Below are 26,549 nucleotides of genomic sequence, written 5' to 3' on the forward strand. Positions count from 1 at the left end.
TTGTGAGGCCAGCATTACCCTGATACCAAGACCTGGCAAGTACCCCCCTCCCAACACACACACTATCACTCATGAACATAGATGCAAGAATCCTAAACAATACTAGCAAATTGAATACAATAAATAATTTAAAAATAATACATCACAATCAGGTGGGGTTCTTTCCACACAAGGATGGCTCAATATATGCAAATCGATACCACATTAACAAAATAAAAGATAGAAATCATGTGATCATATCTACAGATACAGAAAAATGCATTTGATAACATACAACATCATTTATGATTAAAACACTCAATAAAATGGGTATAGAAGGAAAGTAGTTCAACATAATAAAGGCCATATGACAAACCCTATGCTATTATCACACTCAATGCCAAAAGCTTTTCCTCTAAGATTAGGACCAAGTCTTAGTCAGAGCAATCAGGCAAGAGAAAGAAGTAAAAAGCATCCAAATTGGGAATGGAGGAGTAAACTCATTTTTTTCAGATGACATGATTCCATATACAGGAAACCTGAAAGACTACATGAAAACACTTAGAAACAATAAACAAATACAGTAAAATTGCAGGATACAAAACCAATGTACAAATATCTGCTGCGTTCCTATATACTAACAATGAAATATCAAAAAGAAATAAAAATCTCATCTGCAATTGGAACATAAAGGATAACGTACCTAGGAATAAACTTAACAGAGGAAGTGAAGGGCCTATATACTGAAAACCATAAGACAGCGTTGAAAGAAATTAAAGACACAAAGGAAAGATATCCCATGTTCATAGATTAGAAAAATTAATGTAGTTAAAATGGCCATATTACCTAAAGTAATATAAAAATTTAATTAATGAAATTCCCATCAAAATCCCAATGGCATTTTTCAAAGAAATAGAAGAAAAAAACTCATGAAATTTGCATGGAAGCACAAAAGATCCTGAAAGGCCAAAGTAATTATGAAGGGGGGAGGGGAAAGATGGAGATATCATACTCCCTGACTTCAAATTATACTACAAAACTGTAAGATATTGACAGAAAATATAGACATACATGCCAATGTATGTATGTCTGGAACATAACCAAAAGCCCAGAAATAAACTCACACACATATAAGCAACTAATTTTTGACAAAGGAGCCAAAAACATACCATGAAGAAAGAAAAATCTCTTCAATAAATGGTGTTGGGAAAATCAGAAAGCCACATGCAAAAGAATGAAACTAGATTTCTATCTGACATCATTCACAAAATTAACTCAAAATAGATTAAAAACTTAAACGTAAGACCTGGAAAAATAAAATACATAAAAAAAACATGGGTACTGAACTTATAAGGATTTTATGAACTTGACCCTAAAGGCAAGGGAAGTAAAAGCAAAAATAAATGAATGTGATTGCACTGAACTAAAAAGCTACATGGTAAGAGAAACTGTCAAGAAAACAAAAAGACAACTAATGAATGGGAGAAGATATTTATAAATAAGACCTTCAATTACAGGCTAATATCCAAAATATATTAAAACTCCTGTAACTCTACAACAAAAAATAAAATTAAAAAATGGACAGAGGAGTTGAACCGACTCCTCTCCTAAGAAGATATACAATGCCCAACAGATAAATGTAAAACTCTAATTCACTATTTTATAAAGGAAATGCAAATCAAAACCACAATGAATTAACACATCACACCTATAAGAATGGCTATTATTAACATGACTAGAAATAGCAAGTGTTGGAGAGGATGTAAAGGAACCCTCATAAGTTCCTGGTGGGAATGTAAATTGGTATGGCCACCATGAAAAACATTATGAAAGTTCCTCAAAAAAATAAATAAACAAACAAATAAAAACAGAGATACTAAATGATCCAGCAATCCCTCTTCTGGTAATCTACTGAAAAATTTGAAAACATTTATTTGTAAAGACATAGGTACTTCTATGTTTGCAGCATTCTTCACAGTGGCCAAGATTTGGAAACAACCCAAGTGTCCTCCCATGGCTGGATAAAGACATGGTACACATACTGGCATATTGTACAGTGGACTACTACCACTCAGCCATAAAAAGAATGAGATGTTGCCATATGCGACAACACAAATGGATCTTTAGAGTATACACTCTCTCAAGTGAAGTCAGATGAAAAAGGACAAAAACTGTATGATTTTACTCATATGTGGGATATAAAACAGAAAGTAACAAACAAACAAACAAAACAAACTCAGACACAGACAATGCTATGGCAGTTACCAGAGAGTAAAGGTCTTAAAGGTATATGGTAACCAAAGGAGATTCAACTTTGGGTGGTAAGCACACAATGTAGTATGCAGATGACACATTACAGAATTGTATGCTTGAAACTTAAATAATGTTATTAACAAATGTTACCCAAATAAATTTAATTTAAAAAAATGCAAACCAATAGTGTAATCAATCACATTTTATAACCTTGTGTATGCATGTTGTATAAAGGTATGTATAAGCACTGGAAAAGCTGAAAATGATAGAAAGCAAATTTAAGTGTGGTTAATGGAGTATGGGTTTCCCTCCTTAAACACTGTTTTTGGTAGTGAGATTACAGTACTTGTTTGGTATGTACAAGTTTTTAAAAAAATCAAGATAGAATTTACTTTAAATAATTGCTTTTATGTTTCAAGTTCCTTCAAATGTATTTATTTTGTAACCCAAGCCTGGAACAGAGCATACATATTTACTGAAGCAAGGAATGCTGATTACCAGCTAGGACTTTCCACAAGACACTACGTTCCTACTGACTCAAGATTTGTAGACCTGTAAATAAAATTCACAGTGCAATTAGAAAGGACACTTAAGAAAAAAATATATACCTTCCAAAACTTCACTGTTATGAGATCTGTCTATAGAAAACAAGCAAAATTACCAATGAAAAGCTGCCCACTCCCTTTTTTTGGGCGGTGGGGGTATTAGAATCAACCTAGAAAACTGGGTTCCTAAACAGTGTATGACCACAGGTAAATCACTTAACCTTCTTAAGATTCAGTTTCTTGATCTAAAAAAAGCTGAAGTTATTAATACTGCATAAAACTCTTATAAGAATTCATGCAGAAACTTGTAAATTACAGAAGAGTATTAAAAATGAGATGATATTATGTCATAAATCTATATGACTTGAAACTAAGTCAAGCATACCTGCATCACCAAACATCAGCAAGGCAGCAGCAATTGCTCCATCCATTGTGCTGGTTGATTCAATCAACTAATAGAATGAAAAGAGATTGATATTTTAAAAATAACATTAAAATTATTTTAGTTATCAAAATATTAAAGAATATATTAAATATATATAACATCAGGAAATACGTATATCATAGTTTTAAGCCCAGTAAGTCTACGATAAATTTTCAGAAACCCCAGTTTGCCCAGAAGCCTGATAAACCATATCTAAGCATATCTTAAAAATGTATCAAATTTACTCATTATCACTACGAAGAAAAAATTAAAACATAATCATATACAGCATATAATCATATTCAAGGTTTCTGTTATTTTAATTACAAGGTTGTACATTGGAGACTTAACAACTTTGTTTACATTCCTAGGCACTGACTGTGTATAGGGGAGGGAAGGGTAGGAACAGAAAGTGAGAGGGGGAGACCAGCACACATTTAAATTATTCCTTTTTAACTGACATTTAGCAGTGGACTCTGGCATGCCATAATTCTTGTCATTTAAAAATAATCTAATACCTCCTAAGATGAGTGATCTAAGCAGTTCTTTTAATTTTTAAATTGTTTGAATTTGTTAAAAAATATTACGTAATTAACATTTTCAATATAATATTTTTACACGGTTCCGTAACATTTTCAATCTCAAAAGAAACTAAATATCCCATATTTTTCTCCTGCTAAAGTTTCCTATTATTTTCAATGGGTTGTTGTATTTTTTAAAGATTTTTTAAATTTATTTTTAGACAGAGTGAAGGAAGGGAGAAAGAGAGGGAGAGAAATATCCATCAGCTGCCTCTGGGACGTGCCCCATCCAGGGACTGAACCCACAACCCAGGCACGTGCCCTGACCAAGAATGAACTGGCAACCTTTTGCCTTGCAGGGTGACGCCCAACCAGCTGAGCCATACTGGTCAGAGATCAGTGTGGGTTGTTTTAGAAACATCTCACTTTTTAAAAAAGTTGTTTTTGTATTAAATTAATTTCGGCTCAAGTCAAATGAGAATCCTGTCTTCTATACTAGTTTTACTAATCATGGATCCTTACATAGCCTGTAAGTCCCTCTTCCTTTTAAAGATAGCCAAATCATATTCTTAACAAATCTAAGACTAAATTTGTATTTTGTAACCTGGATTCTTTTATATGGGTCTAAAAGCATTTGAAAAGTAATATATAAATGTTACCTTTAAAGCTCTTGAAATGATAGGGATCACCTGAAACCAGATCACCTCAAGAAAGTACTATGCTTTGGAGTGATACGTTAAATTCCATAACTTTCTGATCAATGAAACATACACATCAATTCTGGGTAGCAAGCTTACTTTCCCATAGTAATTATAAAATTAGAGATAAATATTTTTGCAGGAAAAAAAATCCCCTTGAACCACATAAAAAATTGGCAACAAGCTAAAAAGTATTTTTAACTAAGACTTGCTTCTTTGAATATTTTAGAACTCTGTGTTTATGCTGTTGGAAGTTCTTTCCAACAGTCTAAGTCGCCCCTGTACCTACTGTACTAAGGGCTATTATTTCTTTTCTTCTAGAAATTTATTTTTATTCCAGGAGCGGCAGGGGGAACACACCAGACATACTATCAAGATAACACCCAAGTTTTCTTCAGCTAACACTAAGAAGATATCAAAGTGATATGAGGGGAAAAAAAGATAAAAGGTTCATGTTAAAAGTAACAGAAAATAGGCCCCAGGGTTGTGGCTCAGTTGGTTGGGCATTGTCCCACAAATGCAAAGGTCAGTGGTCCAATTCCTGGCCAGGGCACATGCCTGGGTTGCAGGTTCGGTCCCTGGTGGAGGCATGTATGCGATGGATGTTTCTCTCCTTCTTTTTCTCCATCCCTTTCCCTCTCTGAAATAAAGGAAGGGAGGAAGGGAGGGAGGGAGGGAGGGAAAGAAAAGAAAAAAAGAAAAGAAGTGGAGAGAGGCTGGAAGAAAATTATAAATAAAAAACAAAACAAGAAATAGGAATAATTTAATCTACACTTAAGAATCCAAACTAGCCCAGAATACCTTCACAGTTCAGACTTGTTTTGGTTTCCCTGAATGGTATTTTGTTTTTCTTTAGTTTCCATAAAAAAGGGATAAAGAACTGATAAATATGGATGAACTTCAAAACCTTATGCTAAAAGAAGCCAGTTGCAAAAGATCGTTATTATATTATCCCATATATAAAATGTCCAAAATAGACCAATCTATAAATTCAGAGACTAGTGACAGCCTAGGGCTGGGGGAGGGAAATGGAAAGTGACTGCTAATGAGTACAAGGTTTCTTTTTGGAATGATTAAAATGCTCTAACACTAGATTATAGTCATGGCTGTTCAACTCTGTAAATGTACTAAAAACCACTAAATTACAGTTTAAATAGACGATCTTTGTAACACTTAAATTATGTCTCAATAAATCTATTGTGGATGATCAGCAGTAAATAAAAATTCATCCTTTTTATTTAATATGAAAAATCAGAATGTCTGACAAAGAAAGGGCTACCATTGATGATCACATGGCCATACCCTGCTGCAGCTAAAGAGCAGCTATTCCTTTTATAAAAACATGTACTGTATGGTATGCTAGTGTCCACCATAAATATCAAGAGCAACTCCTTGCCATAATGAAAAAAAAAAAAGACTCTTGATATTTGTGAGTTCTTTGTGAGATTAGGGGGAAGTGTCCCCATCTTTCAACACTCAAGCACACAGAAATTCATGACTGAGAGCTATTGAGAAAAACTCATATTACTATATTGGGTTGGCAAAAATGTCTGTTACATTTTTTTCTGTACAATGGCTCCAGTAGCACTTAGTTGCCTTTCACTTCTTTTGAAACTATTTTGTTAGATTGTACTGTGACAGCTGTCATATCAGCATGCATTTAAACACTTATCAAGATTGGTAAATTTTTGTGCAGCCATCTTAATATTGAAGATGGAAGAAAATATGCAACATTTTTGGCATATTATGCTTTATTATTTCAAGAAAGGTAAAAACGCAACTGAAACACAAAAAAAGATTTGTGCAGTGTATGAAGAAGGCGTTATGACTGACCAAATGTGTCAAAAATGATTTGCAACGTTTCTTGGCACTGCTGACATTCTGGCGAAGTAATTCTTCGTTGTGGGGCTGTCTTAGGCATTGGAAGACATTTAGCAGCACCCTGGCTTCTACCCTCTAGAAGCCAATAGTGGGAGACAGCCAACATACTCAAAATATCCAAATCAAGCAAGTTATTGGTAATAGTGAAAAATGTCTTTTATTTTACAAAAAAAAAATGTAACAGACTTTTTGGCCACTCCAATATTAACCTCACCTATTAATAAGACTTTCAAGGAAATCTCTGGCATTTCCTTAATTATTTCCTAAAAGTTACTAATTATATTAAAACATAAAATATCTTTATAAAAATGACTAAATACAGCACTAGATATAGAGTGATTTTAATCATCATTACAGTTACAATAACAAATTACTAAAAAAGGGTAAAACCTTAAGCAAATCATTGTCACTTCTTTGTGGGAACAGTTCCTTCAAGGTCTGAAGTTTAGCATCTTTAAGGTCTTCCAATTCTGAAAGGTCTTCCATTTCTGAAATATCATCATTATTTCTACCTGCCATGGTAGGAAGGCCTTGGGACTCTTCATCCTCAGAGGGCTCAGAACTAAAAATATTTTTGGAGAAAAAAATTTTAATGTATAGTTAATGTTATTTCATTTAACTGTGTATATATGTGCATATGAGATACAGCGTATCTGCAGTTGCTTTCAATATTAAATGAAATCTGTATCTGTCAAAGATTAAAACAACTTCTTTTAATTTCAAAATGTTTATGTATATAAATCTACATTCCCAGAATCTGCATCCTCTGAAAGCATCTCAAGTCATCCAAGCTGGGATGAAAAAGAACAAAATACCTGGAATTTATTTTAAGACATATACATTTACTGCATGCCCCCTTCTCTTTCCTGCTCTTCTTCGCCCCCACTCTGCACATCAAATGAGTGTTGTCATGTTGCTCCTGAGAAATTTTGATGACCACACAAATACAAAGAAAAAAGAATTTTCATGGCCTAAGTGATTAGAATCTAAGTGTTAAGAGAAGAATCAATATCAATTTCTGCCTTGAATAAAATTTTTTTTAGAACGAAGTATTTCTTTAGCAGACAAAGAGTATTCATTCCATTTGAGGCTTTATTCTATAACAACCTTTACTCATGTTGCATTTCAGTTTATACACTTAGCCTATATAAAAGACATTTGGGGCCAAATTTTACTCACAGTTCTCTCCCACCCCCCCAAAAAATCTGTTTAAAATGTTGGTTTCCTACTATAGTAGGCTTTTGGAGGTCAGAGAATGCAGACTTTGCTACACAGCTAGTTCTGTTTTTTGACAGCTCTCTTAAGACAAAAACCCAGAATCTGTATTTTAGTAACTTCTCTATGCCCATTCACATCAGAGCAGTTGCACCTACTAGAGCACTGGCAGGAATATGTATTTTAGCTTCTAGGTTGACTTCTTTAACCTTGCTCTGAGAAATTGCTCTAAGGTAACAAAGCAAAAATCAATCTCTTCCTTTGTCACTACACCTATCTTTCAATATTTGAAGACAATTACATATATCTCCCTTTCCATTACACCTAGAGTCCTCATTCCTGATGTACTCAACTCTGAATTCTCACTTGCCTCACTATGTTCATGCTTCTTATCTGATTTTGTCTCTTAGTTTATTGAGAAAATAAAAGCATTCAGACTGGAATCTTTTTGTAATTCCTGCACTGGACAACCCCTTTCAAAGGCACTTACACTTCTGCATCATGACCTAAAGCCAGTGATTAGGCTCAAGACCATTTAGTGGGACAAACTCATATGTCTCTGGATGTAGTAATTATTCATGCTGATGACGAATATGATCATGCCTTGAATATAATGACCAGTTCACAGGAAATACAAATGATAGAGAAATAAATTCAATACCATTATGAGGAAAGAATAGGAAAAACCTATTTCCTCTAAAACAGTTAAAATTCTTAAAAAAGAAGAGAGGACTATTTGTCATCCAAAGAGTTAAAACAATCATAACCTCCAAATGCAGTGATGTTCCTTGTTGGGATGCTGGTTTGAAAAACCAGCTACAAAACACATCAAATCTGAAACATAAACTGGAAATGATAGTAGAGAAATTATTCATTGATAACGGTATTGATTTTTTGGGAGGACGTGGATGTATAACCAAATATTAGAGGGAGAAACGGTGGGATGCTTGTCATTTACTTTATTTTGTTGTTATTTACTTTAATATATGTCAGCCAATAATCAGTAATTTTCAACGAGTATGCTGCAAGAATTTTCACAACATGCAATATCTGATTATTCAGTCAGGGGCACTGACCTCTTTTCCCTTAGACTGTCTAAACAAAAAACTACACAAGCCGACAGAACAACAGCTGTCTGGTATAAATGAATCAAAATTACACCTATTTTTTTTGTCATATCAGCAAAAAGATATATATTTTAGTGTACTGCAGAAATTTAGTATTTTATGTGCCATGAGATAAAAAGGTTGAAAATTGCTGATAATAATAGATAAAACAATGAAACAGAAAACAAGGTTAATTGTTAAAACTAGGCGGTAGGGATATAGGTGTTCACTATATATTATTTTACTGTTCACCTGAAACTTTAATAATCATAAAGAAAAGAAATCTACAAGAACAGTTACCCCCCCCTTTGTGTTCTTTTATCTGGTCTCCAATAAAGCTATTTCCCTCTGTTGAAAGAGAAATACCCTCTCAGTGTTAAGGGATTCTGGCCTTTCTACTTCCTACCCAGACCCTATAATTATCAACCACCTTTTCTCCCCAATTTTTCTCTCTCCCTAAGCTCTTCCTCCCAGCAATGTGATCAAGACTGCATTAATTAATTCAATGATTTTGATGTGTCAGAAGTTCTAGGCATTGTGAACATAGCAGTGAAATAAGCAAATTCTCCTCTCCACAAATTTTATGACTGATTTTCTACCTTCTCATTTCCTATGTATTTGTCAACTCACTATTTTATACCTTTTATCCCAACACTTTGATGAAACTGTTCTAAGGGCAGTAATACCCTCTAAGATGTTGAATGGGATAAAAACCTTTCATCAATTATCTATTCCTCTGGTTCCATATACTGTTGACAAATCTCTCAGAAAATCTGGTCCCACTCCTACCATCACCCAAGCAGTAATAGGTCTCCAACATTATTACTTCTGATTTTCTCATTACCTTTCTGTCTATGTACTCAAAATTTATACAAGGCTTTTCCTCTCTTATTCACTTCCTTAATTTGCTGGTGTTACCTAGATTCTATCTTCATTTCTTTCTTGCCTATTAATGCTTCCTGGGAGATTTCATCAACTGCCAAAGTTTCTGACTATTACCGACATCAGAGTTTCTTAAAAAGGGAGAGATTTTGACCTCAGAGGACATTTGGCAATATCTGGGGTCATTTTAATTTCTTCACTACAGAGATGCTATTGGCATCTAATAGGTAAAGGTAAAGGTACAAATTGAGACATCCTAAAAAAGAAAAAGACAAAAAAACTGACCTGTAATTTTCAGAGGGCAATATGGTGAGAAAGGAAAGAGGGCAGTGACACCATTTCAGAGTAAATGAGATTAAAGAGACATGACAAACTAAATCTAACATATAATACTGGGGGGAAAATTACTATTAAAGTACTACTCTAAATAAGGGCCAAAGACTGACTGCTAGTCCTTGAACTCAAACTGTTATCTGCCCATGACAAGATAAGGAATTTATACCAGAAGGTAAAATAACTATGTATATATATTTTATTACAAGATTTTCTTGGTGAAGAAGTCAGTACCTTATTTACAAACTAGTACTTTTGAGTAGCATTACTATACAGGACATTATTAACTGATAAAATTTAAATATGAACTATGTATTTAGGTAACAATATTATACCAATTTTAATTGGTATTTCTGAATTTGGAATGGTTTTTTTATAAGAGAATGACCTTGCTCTTAGCAGATAAATGAGAATATAAAGGGTTCAGTAATAATTCTAATTATTATTTATGAAGGTGATAATGCAAATATGGGAAAATAGGTGAATCTTAGTTTATATAGTTAAACTTTTTGGTAAGTTTAAAATTTTTTCAAACTACAAAGTAGAAACTAGAAACTCGGGGTGAGGCTAATATATTTATTTTCAGGATTAATCACATAGAATGAATTGTTATTTCAGAGTGAATTTTGTGATAAAGGCATGCTCATCATGGCTTATATACAAAAAGTTCATTTTAAAAGGAAGTCCTTATCATCAGCAGTGGACAGTATCAACCTCTTGCTCCTTATTGTAACACTTTCTTCACTTAGATTCCACTCATACAACCCTGTGACTTCTCCCTTAACTCCAGGACCGTTCCTTCTTAAAAACCTCTTACGAGTTTTTTCTCATTTCCAGGTTCCTAAAAGCTGGAGTTCCCCTGGCCTAAGTCCTTCAACCAGCAGATCTCTTTTCTAGCTATACTAGTATCCCCTGGTGATTTCATTTAATCACATGGCTTTAAATATCAAATCTATATTCTGGAAAGAAATTTGACCTGGGGTGGTGAACATACAATACAGGGCACAGATGAAGTGTTGTGGAATTGTGCACCTGAACCCTGCATAATTTTGTTAACCAGTGTCACCACATTCAATTCAATACTAAGGAAAACCATCCATATTCTGACAACTCTTAAAATTATGTACGTAACCTAGATCTTTCCCCAGCAGTCAAACATCACACCTCCACTAATATGTCTAAGAGTCTTCTCAATTACAGCATATTCAAGACTGAATCTTTGCTTCAAAAGAAGCCCCCTACCACACCTCAAAAAGTCTTATCTCAATTAATGGTTACTCCATCCTTCTAGTTACTCCTTTCTTCTAGTCATTCTTGACTCCTTTCTCTCTCATCCTACACGAAGCTCATCAATAAATCCTCTCTGTTCTACCTTCAAAGTATATGCAGAATCGCAGCACTTTTCATCATTTCCACAAGTATTAGCTGGGTCTAATAAGCCTCCATCATTTCTTGCCCGGGTTATTAAAACAATATTCATGCTTCTACTACTGCTTCTCTAGAGCCTCAAAAGTCTTTTAAATATATGTCAAATAATTTTACTCCTCTGCTCAATTAGCTTCCCATCTCATTCAGGATAAAAGCCAAAGAGCATATGGGTTTAACATGCCTAAGCTCCTCCTCTGCCCCACTCCTTACCTTGTGACCTCAGGACCTTCAATCTGCATCATTTGCCCCCCACTTTCCTCAAAAATGCCAGGCACAAAACCACTTCAGAGTCATTGAATAGGTGATTCCCAATGCCTGGAATATTCTCTGCTCCCATTTCCATATGGTTCACTTTCCCCTGAACTATATGGAAATCCCCTTCAGGTCTTTGCTCAATTACAGTTTTCTGAATGAAGCCTTTTACTAACTGTGCTCCTAAGAAACCACACACTGCCCTGACTGGTGTGGCTCAGTGGGTTGGGCATTGCCTCACCAACTGAAAAGTCACCAATTCCATTCCCAGTCAGGGCACATACCTGGGTTTCAGGCCAGGCCCCAGGCTGGGGGCGTGCAAGAGGCAACTGATTGATGTTTCTCTCCTCCTCTTTCTCCCTACCTTCCCCTCTCTAAAAACAAATAAAATAAATAAAATCTTAAAAAAAGAAACCACACACCTACCCCTGGCCCTGAACTCTGTATCTCCTTCCTCTTTTTGCCCATGGTATCTATTATTTGACATAAAGCACTTTTTTTAATGTTTATTATCTTTCTACCTGACTATAATAGAAACTCTGTGCTACCCCACAGAATGTGCCCAAAAAGTGTTAAAATGATTTGACTCTGGGATTCAAGAACAAATCATAAGGCAGTTATAAATGAACAAAGGTATTTTTTAAAATAATTTTCCTTTCTGGAGAGTTTAAAAACATCTGCTCTCACTAAACTTACTGAAAATAACTGCTATCCAGAAACACATACACACACAATCTCTCTACAGGAAAAAATAACAAAGATATAATAGGAAAATATTTAAAAAAAGGAAAATATTTAAAATTAAGTAGCTTTTTCTCAAAAAACCCCTACATATGCAAATATAATGAATCTTTAGGCTGCTTACACTATAATCACTGTGTCTTTGTTGAATTTTGTCTCTTCAACTGTATTGGAACAGTTTGGAGAAACAATATCTTCACTATCAGAAGACAAATCAATATACTGTATTCCCCCTTGATTCTTGAAATATGATATACTTGGTTTTCTTTCATTTACTGTAGTTTCTGGAACACTAGAATCTTCTGCAAAAGAAAACAGGAAAAAGGCATTTTGAGCAACTTGAAAATAATGAGAATCATGAGCTAGTATCTTTAACTTTATTCAGCTTCCACTCTAAAACCAGTATTTTCTACTTTTTAAAGAAAAAAATTACTGTTCAACCAGAGCTGGTGTTAAATGATTTTCCATTTCACATGTTATTTACTAGCAAGTCCCCAGTGAAAATTACAAAACTGAGGTTTGCGTTTTATATTTTAACCCTTTTCTCTCGGTGCTTCTATTTCCTACTTCAGTTCTTACCAAACTAAAAATAGACAAGAGCCCAAAAGATTTGAATTTCAATCTTGTCGCTTAGCCATGTTACTTAATCCTTTAAATGTCCAACCTGCAGACCATGGACCAACATGCATCCCAGGATGGCGAGAAGAGCGGCCCAACACAAAATTTTAAATTTACTTAAAACACTGACTTATTTTGTGATTACATGTCGCAATGTATTTAATGTGTGGCCCAAGACAACTCTTCTTCCAGTGTGGCCCAGACACGCCGAAAGATCAGACACCCCTAGCTACGACTCAATGTCCTCCCATGTAAAACAGAGATGCTTAATAATCACAGGGCTAATTTACATATAAAATCAGACGATATTTATTAAGCATTTAATTCAGTATTGGCACATAGCCAGGATCCAATAAACATTATGTCTTACGTAATGGTGATGTTATGGGCTGAATCATGCTTTCTCTGAAATTCATATGCTGAAATTCCAAAACTCAGTACCTCAGAAGGTACTGTATTTGGAGACAGGGCCTTTAAAGAGATGAGTAATTAAAATGAGGCTATTATGACTGATGTGCTTATTAAGAGACACACATTAAAGATGTGCTTGCATGAAGGAAAGGCCGTATGAGGTTAGAGCAAGAAGATGGTCATCTGCAAGCCAAGGAGAAAGGCCTCAAAAGAAATCTGCCAACACTTTGATCCTGTGCTTCTCACCTCCAGACTCAGGGGAAAATAAATGTCTATTGTTCAAGCCACTCAGTCTGTGATATTTTGTTGCAGGAGACGGCACAAAGTAAAAAATGTTGGCATCATCTGTCTCTCTGAAACAGGTGAATAAAGCATTGTACCAAAATAAAGTATTTTAAACAATAAAAGTATTTTCCAAGGGCTTATTGGTTCTCCCTTCTTCCAGCAAAACCACCGTTACCCCTTATATATTGGAGGAGGATGAGATCAGATTTAGGAAATTCACATTAAAGTAAAAGTAGTTTGTGTCTTGGTCTAATGAATGTATTTTAAAAGCAATGACCAGATAACTCATTAGTTCAAAGGTGCTGATTTAAAAAACAATAGCCATCTGTTATGAAATTGTCCACCTGAAACCTGCGTATTTTGTTTACCAGTGTCAACCCAAAAAATTCAATAAAAAAACTAAAAAATTGCTACCATTACCTACTTTCTATGTGAATTTCAAGTTCTCAAGTGAAATATTTTTAATCCTCACAATAACCCTTAGGGCACACACCATTCCACCATTTTAGAGATAATCCCAGCTTGAGAGAAAGCAACTTGTTCAGTCATACAGGAGAAAGCAGATCTGAAATCCAAGCCCTAAACCCTTATACTCTAAAACTCGGCTTTCACGGAGGACAGTAACATTTCTTTACTCCTTACAATGAAGTCCTATCAACACTTTTAAAAAACAAGTCATATTTTACCAAAACAACAATTTTTTAAATGTTGAGTGTGCCCTAGGTTAAGAACTCTGCATTGGAACAGACTACAGCTATGTTAACTGACATAAAGATTTTTACGAATTCTGATAATTGGGTATAATAAAATTACAGTCTAATTCCTATAACTATGTAAGTAACTATGAAAGTACTATGGATTCTGCTTTCACAAAGTGTTCCTGGTATATCTCAAATCATACGTAACACTAAAAATTTGGATCTTTAATATATCAAAACTTTCACCTAAAGCTAATGCATATCATCTGAACACTTCAATGAGAGTGTTGTGCTTTCTTATATTTTAAGAGAGCTTATGACAAAATGAATTTGGATTGTCTTATTTTCTTCAAAGTCTCTTTATATAAAACGAAGAATAATCTTTGCAAGGCTAGTCATTTAAATGCCTAAATACCCATTGGTCTAAACATTCTGTTAAGTATTAGGAAAACTAGAGCTTCTTGAATTATTCATCTTCGCTGTAATTTTTCTCCCCTTATTTTGTACAGATTAGAGTAGGACATATGGTATCATACCAATTTTTAAAACTAAAGTTTAACATGCTTAGTTAACAAGACAGAAAAACAAAATAAAGAAAAAGTGGCTTACTCTCCATCATGTGCTCAATAACTTAGAGCTTTTACTGGATATGCAATATATACCATTAAAATATATACATTAAACATGTATAATGCACTAAACCAAGTGGTATTCAGAGGAAGTGACTAACAGAGGGAATAGTTCAATAATATGGAGGATGAGGAACGATTACAGTACAACAGCATTTCTCAAACTCAGAATCTCTTTGAGCTCTTAAAATCAAAGGCCCCAAAGAGATTTTGTTTATGTTGGTTCTATCTATGTTATTTATCATACAGAAACGAGAAAATGTTTAAATATTTATTAAACAAAATCTTTACATGTTAATAAGTATTTTTATGCAAACTCTATCCCCTTTTCCCACCTCTCTCTCACATTAACAATTATTTTTATGAAAAGTATATCCCCTGTTCCCACTGCTATCTCCCAGCAAATTTAGTGGGAAGAGAGCAGAATTGTTTTATACTTGTAAAAATCTCAGGTTTAACAGAAGACTGCTAGATTCTCTCATCTGTTTCCACAATTAATGTACTATAGCATTATTGTTTTTGTTTATGGCTGTGAAGAAAATCATGCCTCACACAGTTATATAATTAGGGTAAGAAGAAGTAATTTCATAGCCTTTTTACATTACCATACATGTTCCTCTTTGATACTAAACCCAAATTTGACAAGTGGAGGTTTTTTAAAAGTTAATTGCAATTTTGGAATCAAAAACCACACAAATAAATTTTGCATTCTGTTACATTAACACTCACTGGTCTATCTTGCACTGTAATAGACCTTTAACCCTTACATCATTTTGTAATAGTGCCTGCACTGATCATTTGGAAAATAACACTTCACTCCCTGATTAATGCAGATCTGCCAGATGTTGATAGATTTCATGATATTTAAAAAAAAATCAGATTCAATAACATCACCACTGATCTCTAAATATCTGGAGATTGTCAATTTCAGAATCACGGATATTAGTTTTTCAAAATCCAAACTTTCCTTTGAAAACTAGAATTTTATCACTAGCAATAAATACTGTCAGTTGTCTTCCTCGAAATCACTGTTCACTTTTGAGAAAATGTCTGCTAAATACTGAAGTCTGCATAACTGTAGTTTGTCAATCAATCATCCTTTTAGGTAAAAATGGTGTTCTGTGAAAAAAATGACAAGTTCAGCTCACAACTCAAAGCAATTGCTCAAATACTTTCCCTTCATATAACCATTGTACTTTGGTATGCATAAAAAGGGGAGTTCACATTTTGTTTCACAAAATATTAGAGCAGTGCCTACTGGTAAGTTGAGGTAAAACTAAAATTTACAATTTTTACTAATTTATCAATAATATTCTTAAGTGAAACTGGCATTTAAAAATTTTAAGAGTACAATGACTACTAGAACAGTTTAGAGTCTCGGCCTTGATTTGTGATAGGGCACCAGTACTTTTAGCCACCACTGCTTCTGCAGAGTCAGTGCAAATATCGACATAGTATAAAGGCCAGTACAATGAAACCTTGGTTCCTGAACATCTTGGTTCTCAAATAATTCAGTTCTCACCAAGATGTTCACGGAAAAAATGCCTTGGTTGTCATCACTTGGTTTTCAAATCACTACTAGGAGACCAACTTCGCACAGAAAGAGTCTGAATCATACTGATAATCCATAAAGTGATTTTCCAAAGTAAAATAAAAACACAAACTTCTGTATCTATATGCAGACTTAACAAAAGGAGCATTTTTTTATATTCCAATTATGTGTTGCTCTACATGGTTCAATTCTTTAACATGCCAACTTACTTTCAAGGAAGTTCTTTTAAATACCAAGTAAAAGACATCATATATTTGTCCTTTTAAAGGGTTATCACCAAAGTAATAGATTGTAAACTCTGGACAGTCTTTAATTTGAATATCATAGTAGACAGGGAAATACCTTTAGCATCTTATAAGATATATCAAACTATCTGATGAAAGCGCTAAAACAAAGAATACAATGAGTACAAGATTGAAGAGTAGTTTCTAACAAATCACTCTAAAATGAGTGAAAAAAACATTTCAAGTTTAAGTCAAAAGAAAAGATAAATTTAAAAAATGTAAACGAAAAGAAAGTTAAGCCGTCAGTATTGGACAAGGCAAAAGTGTTAAACCTGAGAAGTACTTTTAATAACAGAATTTATATCTAAAATAAAAATATAACTGACATATATCTCAACTACATACTGGTAATAAAATGCAAAAACACTGCAGGATATATAGGGCAAAAAGCTAACAGAGACAAATATGAGGCTTTAACTCTCTTCTCTAAGCTCTTAACAAAGATAGCACAAAAATAAATAACACATCAAACAGTTTTTCAAATACTTTTAATTGGGACCCACTGTAAGAGATACATTTTAGATTATGACCCTAAAAACACAAACTGTTCTACACATATAACAAACTAAAATTTCAGAGCCTATACTGTGATATACTTTGATAATTTTCTATTCATTGTACTCCACTAAAAATCAGTTATACCTATTTAGTCAGGATCCAAGAAATTGATTTTAAGATACGTTTGTGATCTGCAGTGAAAAAAATGATATAAATACTAAAACTCACCTATTAGTTGGCAGATTATATCTATACTTAAAATATTATGTTATCAAGTACTCAGAACTTTTTACAGAAATTGTGTACTAAGCCACAAAGAAAATCTCAGTAAATCCACAGTAGTAGTAGTAGTATAAGACCACATTCTCTGGTCACAAAACAGTGATAATAGAAGTAAATGTTAACAAAAACATGAAAGCAAAACTTCAGCCACTTGAAAAGTAAAGAAATAAGAACCATGGAAACCACTTATATGCAATTTCAGGTCAAAAAGGAAGAGAAAAACAAGAAAACCATATCAAAACAATACATTACATATAAAACATAAAACAACAGGAATTAAAATAAGGTGGTAAACTAATGTAAGATTTAAGAAAAATGTTAATGTCTCATAAGATGCAAATGAGAATTTAGACTCTAATGATGACATTTCAAATATAAGAAAAAATAGTTGTCAATAAATAGATCTGAAACAACTGACTAGTAAATGGCAAGTAATCAGCGAAGGAGGAAACTTTATCACCCTTCTTTAGTCCTTATAACAAAATAAATTCCAAATGAGATTTAAGGTTAAAAAAGTCAACACTTGCCCTGGCTGGTGTGGCTCAGTGGACTGAGTACCAACCTGCAACTGTGAACCATTCACTGGTTCGCTTCCTGGTCAGGGCACATGCCTGCGTTGTGGGCCAGGTCCCCAGTTTGGGGTGTGAGAGGCAACTAATCAATGTATCTCTCACATACTGACGTTTCTCTCCCTCTCCTCCCCTCTCTCTAAAAATAAATAAATAAAATCTAAAAAAAAGTCAACACAAAGCCCAACTCATACCCATTAGCTCAGCTATGAAAAAAACAAAACAAAACAACAAAAACCAACAGAAATAGCAACTGTTGGCAAAGACATGGAGACACTGGAACCTTGTGCACTGTTGGTGGGAATGTAAAATGATATAGCTGCTGTGGAAAACATATGGCGATTTCTTACATGATATAGTTATTCCCTTTCTGGGAATATACACCAAACAACTGAAAGCAGGGTCTCAAAGATGTATTTGTACACTGATTTCATAACAGCATTAGTCACAAGAGCCAAAGGTAAAAGCAACCCAAGAATCCATCCATGAATGAATGGATAAAAAAAAAAAATTAGTGTATACATACAATGGAGTATTTTTCAGCCTTAAAAAGAAGTTCTGATGTGCTACAACTTGGATGAACCTTAAAGACATTATGCAAAGTGAAATAAGCCTTTCGCAAAAAGACAAATCCTGTATGATTCCACTTTTATGATGCACCGAGAGCAATCAAATTCAGAGACAGAAAGTACAAGGGCAGCTGCCAGGGGGTGAGAGTAGGAGGTAACTGTTTAATGGATACAGAGTTTTGCAAGAGGAAGAGTTCTGAAGATTGGTTGTACAATAATGTAAGTGTACAACACGCCTTAACCTGTACACTTAAAAACAGTTAAGATGGTAAATTTTATGTTATGTATATTTACTGTAACTAGAAACAAAGTTAACACAGTTCCACTGAAGAAAATATGGATAAAATATTTATGTGGTAATAGGGAATGAGGAATGCCTGCTTAAGACCTAAAACCAAAAGCCTTAAAAAAAAAATGATAAACTGAGCACATAAAAATGTAAAATTTCTCCATGGCAAACAACAAACAGGAAATTAGAAGAATAAAATTAAAAACTTACAAATTATTCATCTCTCTCTCTCACACACACAGTGAAGTAACACAGAAAAATCCAAATGGCTAATACAAGACTAAAAACAAAGCAATTTATTGCCTCCTGGACTGTTAAGGGTTAAAAAGGTTCACAATACTTTGATCTAGTACTCAAAACCAGACATCTGAAAATGCAGTTGTATTCTGGTGCAATTGGTAAAACTTTTATAGAAGGTGATTTAACAATTACTAAAATATTACTTTTATTCCCTCTATTTTGACAATTCCATTTCCAGGATTTTCCTACAAGATTGTACACATGCAAAAATATCTGAGTAAAAGGATGGTCACTACAGCCGTTTTTGACAGCAAAAAAATAAAGACAAAAACCAAAACAACCAACATCCACTAATGAGACTCTATTATATTAACTGATACAAAAAGTGTAAATGTTCTCTTCATTACACAATGCTGTATTATTTAATTTTTTATAACATTTTATTTTGAATAAAACAGGTAAGCATATAAAGTAAAAAGGTATAGAACACACAAACAAAAAATATACATTTTAAATATACTTAAGACTTTTACTTAAGTATGAGTACTTCTATTTTTCTATTAGGATAATTCAGCACTAACTCTTTTACCAAGCACTGATTTTCAACTAACACTAGCAGACATTAGGAAGCCAGAATGACCATACAAAGATATGATGATGATTCACATTTTGGACACACACATCTGAAAAAGCATGAATAGTACCAACAGTTATAGATTCATGCTGCTCAAAGATATACGGTGCACCATCATTCAAAAGATCATACCCATTTTACTGTCTGCAGGGACTTCAGAGAACATCTAAGCAAAGGAAGTGAAGTCCAAAACTGCTGATGTACCCAAGATCATATAATCTGTATGTGGTCGAGCAGTACTCTCTGGAAATCTTTTTGATAACTGATAATATTAAAATTTTCTCTCACTTACTAACAACTGTTAACTAGAACAGGACACCCACATTGAAATGGCAAGCACTTCTAAAGACATTTATGTCACCAACAAATTTTCAAGCATATATTAAAACTTTTCTTCATTCCAACCTCAAAATAACCTATGAACCCATCTATTTTTACTTCCTTCACTCCCCTCCCCACCCCAAGTAAAATGTCTTTACAAATACATTCAATTTTCAACAATCCTGAAACATCTTTTTCTGACATTGCTTCCCTGTGAAGTTCTTTCCTCTTTCCCTTTTTAGACAGTCATCTCCTTACCTTTCTACTGAAACAAAGGTTAACAGTAACTTTTAATTTCCAAGGAGTGATCCCTGATCAGTTCCTATCCAACCTGACTTCTCTACAACATAATACTGTTCACTATACACCAAACTGTAAACTTCTTTCTTTAGCTTTCAGAATACTACAGTTCTACGACTATTCTAGTCATCCTTTATATGTCATTGGTTTACAGTCCTTTGATCATCATTAAATGTTTATGTTTCTTACTATATAACTTGCTTAGGGCATTTATGTCAACTACCACAACAATGATTCCAAAGCTGATTTCTCAGGCTCCAAACTCTGATATACAACCCTCTACCCGATCTCGTTAATGAAATGAGAGATAACTCAAACTCACCATGTTTCAGTGTTATCCTCCTAAATGAACTGCCTCATTCACTTGATAGTGTCAATCACCTAGCTCTCTAAGCAAGGAATATTTATCTTTAAACTTCGCCAAATACCATAAAATATACATAAAACTTTCCTAAACTGCCCTCTCTCATCCCTACTTTCATTTCCCTACATTTAGGCTTCTACTGCAATAGCTCCACCGTCTTCTTGTACTGAAATGCTCTATAGTTCTATGTACGAAATACAATCCATTCTTCCTTGCACAACATGAAGGTCCCTAAAAATACACCCGTTTTTATTTCTTTTCAGCTTTGTCGACACTGCTCTAAACCTCCTCTTCCATAACCTTCCTCTTCCCACAAACACAGTACAGTCTTTAAGGCAACATATTTTCATCCCTTGTTCACCAAATAAACGATTCATTGGTTAGGGTCCATTCAAAGTCATCTCTCTGTGACATTTCCTGATCCTCCTAGGAAGAATAAATGATCATTTGTGAATTGAATTTTGATCCTACACTGCTTAATATGTTCCCCGTGAGTTTACATTGTACTATTTTAGCTACGGGGTCCGGCAGGAGTTAACACCTGCTTGAGTGTGGCTGGTAGAGTAACAATATGTGTGTAATAATTTAAAGTTTTAATTTGAACACTTCACCTAAAATGTCTTATGGTGTACTTGAGTCTGATACTGCTACGTTACAGAATTATATGCTTATGATTTTGTAATAAAAAAGGGGCGTTATTTGTGCTGGACCTTGTATATTTACATGTCCTTTCCCCCGATGCTCCTTGAGGATCACAGTCTAATAAGAGAGATAATACATAATGTAACGTTAGGCAGTGATAAATACGTATAGCAGAGTAAAGCTGGGGTTGGAGTTGTGACTTCAGAGAGAGTGATCAAGGGAAGGCCTTCTAAAAAGGGTAACATTTCACTAAGCCCTAATGAAATGAAGAAGTGAGTCATATACCAATATCAGCAAGGCTTTGGAAGCAGAAGGAGGAAAGAATGGACTGCACTTCACATTTTCAAGAAATGATTTGGCTGTGTCACAGTAACTTGAGAGTGGTAAGATATGAAATTTTAACTCAAATTAGATAAATAACAGAATTACCTAAAAAAAGAGGGGGGTACATGGTAATTTTTTAAAATTTCCACCCTCTAAGCTGATATAGACTCTAACACACTCTACTGTAAATAAGCAAATATAAAGCAGCATCCCACGATAGCAGAATATGAAGTTACCATATGATAAAGTATGGTAAATATTCACATTCCACTGATAATTCACCTATCTCATATCTAGTCCTGCTCTTAAAACCCAACTTTGGCATCTTGTCCTTTCCACAGCCCAAGACCCATACATTAATTCAGCATCTGCATCCTCCACGCTCCAGTTGTCTTTGGTCTACTCCAATATGCTAGTGTGGGACAAGACTTTGATTCTTACTTAAACTTTTAAAGGCATGCCCAATGGCTTACAATGTGTACTTCATATCTATTCTCATGTACAAAACTACCATTTTTTTCAATTATCTAAACTAAAATTTTTATCATTAATTTTATCTCATTTCTCACTTTAAAACCAGCAATCAGGTTTTAAAACCTTGCCCTGGCCAGTGTGGCTCATTTGGTTAGAGCATCTCCTGTAACCAAAAGGTGGTGGGTTCCATCCCTGGTCCAGGCGTTTAAAATCCTGGGTCCGAGAGGATGTGGGAGGCAACCAATTGATATTTCTCTCTTACATCAATGTTTCTCTCTCCCCCTTCCTCTTTCTCTAAAAAGCAATGAAGGAATGCCCTTGGGTGAGGGGTGGGGGTTGGGGGGGTCTTGCCCTTTCTTGGTTTAAACACTCTCACACTTCTTTCTTCTCTATTTCTACTGCCATCAAGTTTGGATTATAAAAGCTTCCTAAATGATCTGTCTCTTCAAACCCTACCCTCTAAAGTATATATAGCACTCCTATCTGCTAGACTAACTTTTTTAACAAACAACTTTCTTTTATCATTTCATCTTTCTACCTGAAAAGTCTTCAATGCATCCCTAGTACCAATAATGTAAAGTAAAAATTTAGCCTTAATTTTCTAGATTCTTCAAAATTCACAGTGCAATTTACAATAATCACTTCTTAAAGCTCTTTCTTCCTAACAGGATGAATCCTTACCATTCCCAGAACAAAATTTATTTTCAGTTCAAAAATTATTCCAGTGTCATCAAGACTAGCCATGTAATTCCTAAAGGTAATCTCAGTTTCTAAAAGGAATTTATGTACCCAAAAAAGTCCCAATAGAAAGGAGTGAAGTCTCCTGAGTCAGAAAAAAAGTAGAAAAGCATCTTTTGATTAGAAAAAGCAATTAAGAATATTACAATACTAATATTGATAAATAACTATTACATTTCACTGCATTCCAGTTTACAGAGTGCTTTTATTTTACATACCAAAAAATTGTGAATCTCAGATTTTAAGTGACTGTCCCAATGTCTCATTTAACTAAAATGATGAACAGAGGCTTCTAAGGATGCAAAATCATATGTCCTGCTCTTAGATCACAAATCCTGCCCTAACTACCTAAGAAACAGATTAATGTATTTACTGTTAAAGTAGTAAAGTACCTGGCCCTGGCTGGTGTGGCGCAGTGGATTCAGCGCTGGCCTGCAAACTGAGAGGTTACCAGTTTGATTCCTGGTCAGGGCACATAACTGGATTGCAGACCCGCTGGGGGCGTGTAAGAGGCCACTGATCTATGTTTCTCTCTCACATCAGTGTTTCCCTCCCTCTTTCTCCTTCCCTTTCCCTCTCTCTGAAAATAAATAAGTAAAATCTTTTTTTTAAAAAAAGTAAAATACCTGGATGTTTAGATGTAACTATAGCATGTTATGCAAATCAAATTATCTGTTGAAAAAATAAATCCAGGGACATCCCTCCGGTGCTTAAAATCCTTCAGTGCTTCCCCACAGCATTCAGACAAGTTCGAAACTCTTTAGACAAAGCCTTTCAAAATCCAATTTCTAATTTCTATTTAATCCGACCAACCAAATCACTGTACCATGTTCCATTTTTACCAAAGTACTTAAACATGTCACTCCAATGACAACTTGTAGGGCCACTGCCATCACTGCTATACTGAAACAGAAGAGTAATAAGAAAATAGAAATACCAAAGGTTAAGACACACATGTCACTCATCTTTTCAGGGCCACATTAATTTTAAAGCTGCTTGAGAAATACTGAGTTTTGCATTAAAAAGAGTATTACTAGAATACACATTAAAATAAAACTTATCTCTTTCATCTTCAGGAACTATACTGCTTGGATTTGAGTTCTAGTTCTCCCTACTTCCTAACAATTTAACCTCCCTGGGTCTCATTTCTGCTAAACGTGGACAGTATCTCATAGCCTGTTGTCAATTAAATGAGAGAATGCAAAGCACTATGTCTAAACACAGTAAGAATTCAAATATATTCTAATTTTTAACTGTCAGAAAAACATAGATTAAAACAAAAATGCTATTTTTAGCCCTCCTCTCAAACCCTATTGTCCCTGACAACCTGCTGGAGATTAAAAATGGTTCATTCACCATGAAGAATACCATCTACTCTTCTGCACTCTGGGGATCTCCAGGAAGTCAAGTATTGGCAAAATATGAATGTAATCTGATCTTCTTTTGTTCACAGAGGTTTGTCCTCAGGCACGCTGAATAAAGTCTAGCTCATAGGACGTGATCAATATTTTTTTGGAGAAATACTGGAATCAGTGTAAACGTTTGGCTAAGTAACAAGGTGATTGATTCAAAGATCTGACCTAAAAAGAACCTACATTCTGATTTCCACTGCCTTCATTGGGTCATATTCCAAGAACTCATATAAAAGTTACATAGATAGGGACAGATGCTTAGTTGGAGGTACGCAGTGCCTATAGCAGTCCAAAACTATATTTAAAAAGGCACGGTCTAAGACAATGCATTAACATATATGACATCAAAAATAAACAAAATTGTTTCTGCCTTTCATCTTTTAAAAATCTCTTGATGCAACATCAATCTGCAACATATAACTCACCTGTTTTCTCAGTTATATCTGAATCAGGGGTACCTGCCCTGCTAACTTCCCCTTCAGCATTCTCCTCTTCAGCACTAAGAGAAATTGGTGAAGAAGGGCCAGGCTGGGAGGGCTGAGGGGTTGCTTCGGGAGCTTCCTCAATCTTACTCCTTTTTTCAAAGCGAAAACGGTCCAGGTTGAAAAGATTCATATTGGTAGAAATCAACACCCTGTGGGACTGGGAGTTTTAAATGAACTATCTGCAGGGAGAAAATAAAGAAAGAAAAAGAGGCCATGAAAACAATATAACATACAAAGCCATTGCAGTTCATTCCCAAGGCAATTAAGAGACCGCAAATGTGCCAGTGGCTCAGGATGACTATTATGGCTGCGCTTCATTGTTAGGCCACAACGATCAAAAGGTGGTCAAAGGTATCTTTTTAAAATCTTTCCATTGCTTTTTTAACTCCCCTTCGCTCCCCAACCCCCAACCCCCTCCTTCCTCAAACCACAAGCTGACCCTCGTGCAACCTCCTCTTACCCAGCGCGCGCAGGCACGTTCCCCACTCTAACCCCCCGGCGAGCCGCGCGCCCGCCCACAGTGAGAAGCTCCCTGTACTACGGCGCTCCCTGCCTGGAGAAAGGACGTGCCAGGGCCCGCTCCACCACACTGCGGGGACACAAAGGGGCCAAAGCAGGGGAGCGGGGAGGCAGTGCTGGCGGGCACCCGCCCGGAAGTTGACGCGGCGCGATCCCAGCTGAGAGGAAGCTGATAGGATCAAGAAAACACAGGGAAGGTTCTGAGGTGGAGAGTGTGCCGAAGCATCTCTTTTAATGCTCACTCGGTTGCTCCCTCTCCTGCTTTCCTCTTTCAGTACTTACAGTCTAGCAGTCTTAGTGCGATACAACAAAGGTTGAAAAGAAAAGAAAAAAATAATTCCTGGCTTGGGGCGACGGGAGCCGGGCCGGGACCTTCTAAAATAGCACAGACAAATCCAACGAGCGCGTAGTGATGACGCAACACGCAGCCGAGGCTTTTTTTTCTTCCCTAGCGACGCAGGAGCGGAAAATGGCTAGGCGCGAGCTGTTGTCATGGTAACTCGTACCCGCCTCTCTGTCTGTGAAGAGGGCTTAATGGCCTGTTTCTCTGGGTTAGCTGGAGAGGTGTTAAAAAGAACAATAATAAATAGCACAATGACACTAAATAGCACAACAATAATATATAATGTTTGATATGTTATAGTTCATATTTTAGGTAACATAGCATAATAACAATATTGTGCTAAATGTTTTATGTGTATAATCTGAACTCTAATTAGGAAGCCTATTTTTAAACAAATACGGAAACTGAGGCCTGCAGATGTTAAGTACTTAATTAGCAGGGAGTAAAAATCCAGGTTTGTTCAGCTTCAAAGCATATATAGTCTGTTGGCATATAAACAATGTTGGCTGGATTGTTCTTAGAATAAAATATGACAATTCACTTATCTTGATGGAAATATATCACCTTAAGAATATTTACTCCCTCTGTTCTAACATGAGACTAAACAGTGTAAAGAGTCTGACCAATAAAAGGGCATTGGTCTGGTCAAGATAGGACAAAGTATACAAAACAAAATGGCATCACTCATGTCAACCAAGCAGGCTGCCAGTCAGTGCTCACACTTTGGTTCAAAAAGAAAACTACCTAGGTCACATTAGACATAATTGGGAAGGAAGCATGCCTAAAATATTTGTACACATGACCAGAACAG

The 26,549-nt window shown here is 35.1% G+C and overlaps 1 protein-coding gene across 3 annotated transcripts in view; it reads right to left on the minus strand.

Annotated features, from left to right (window-relative positions):
• The window catches only part of SMARCAD1 (SWI/SNF-related, matrix-associated actin-dependent regulator of chromatin, subfamily a, containing DEAD/H box 1), a 91,174-nt gene extending 65,379 nt beyond the window's left edge, over positions 1–25,795 (minus strand). For 2 of the 3 annotated variants that reach the window (XM_054591732.1, XM_054591730.1), the window contains exons 1-5: positions 25,678–25,795; positions 24,817–25,055; positions 12,383–12,560; positions 6,692–6,863; positions 3,163–3,229 (exon numbers count right to left, since the gene is read on the minus strand). In XM_054591732.1, coding sequence (XP_054447707.1) covers positions 3,163–3,229; positions 6,692–6,863; positions 12,383–12,560; positions 24,817–25,006 — 607 coding nt within the window. In that variant the 5' untranslated portion in view covers positions 25,007–25,055; positions 25,678–25,795. Of the gene's footprint in view, positions 1–3,162; positions 3,230–6,691; positions 6,864–12,382; positions 12,561–24,816; positions 25,056–25,336; positions 25,498–25,677 lie in introns of those variants that run through there. The other variant, XM_054591731.1, reaches the window with a different exon arrangement.
• Between the last annotated feature and the right edge of the window lie 754 nt (positions 25,796–26,549).

Source organism: Pteronotus mesoamericanus, unplaced genomic scaffold (assembly GCF_021234165.1).
Source record: "Pteronotus mesoamericanus isolate MK-2021 breed Mesoamerican mustached bat unplaced genomic scaffold, CSHL_Meso_final scaffold_232, whole genome shotgun sequence".
NCBI classification, from domain to species: Eukaryota; Metazoa; Chordata; class Mammalia; order Chiroptera; family Mormoopidae; genus Pteronotus; species Pteronotus mesoamericanus.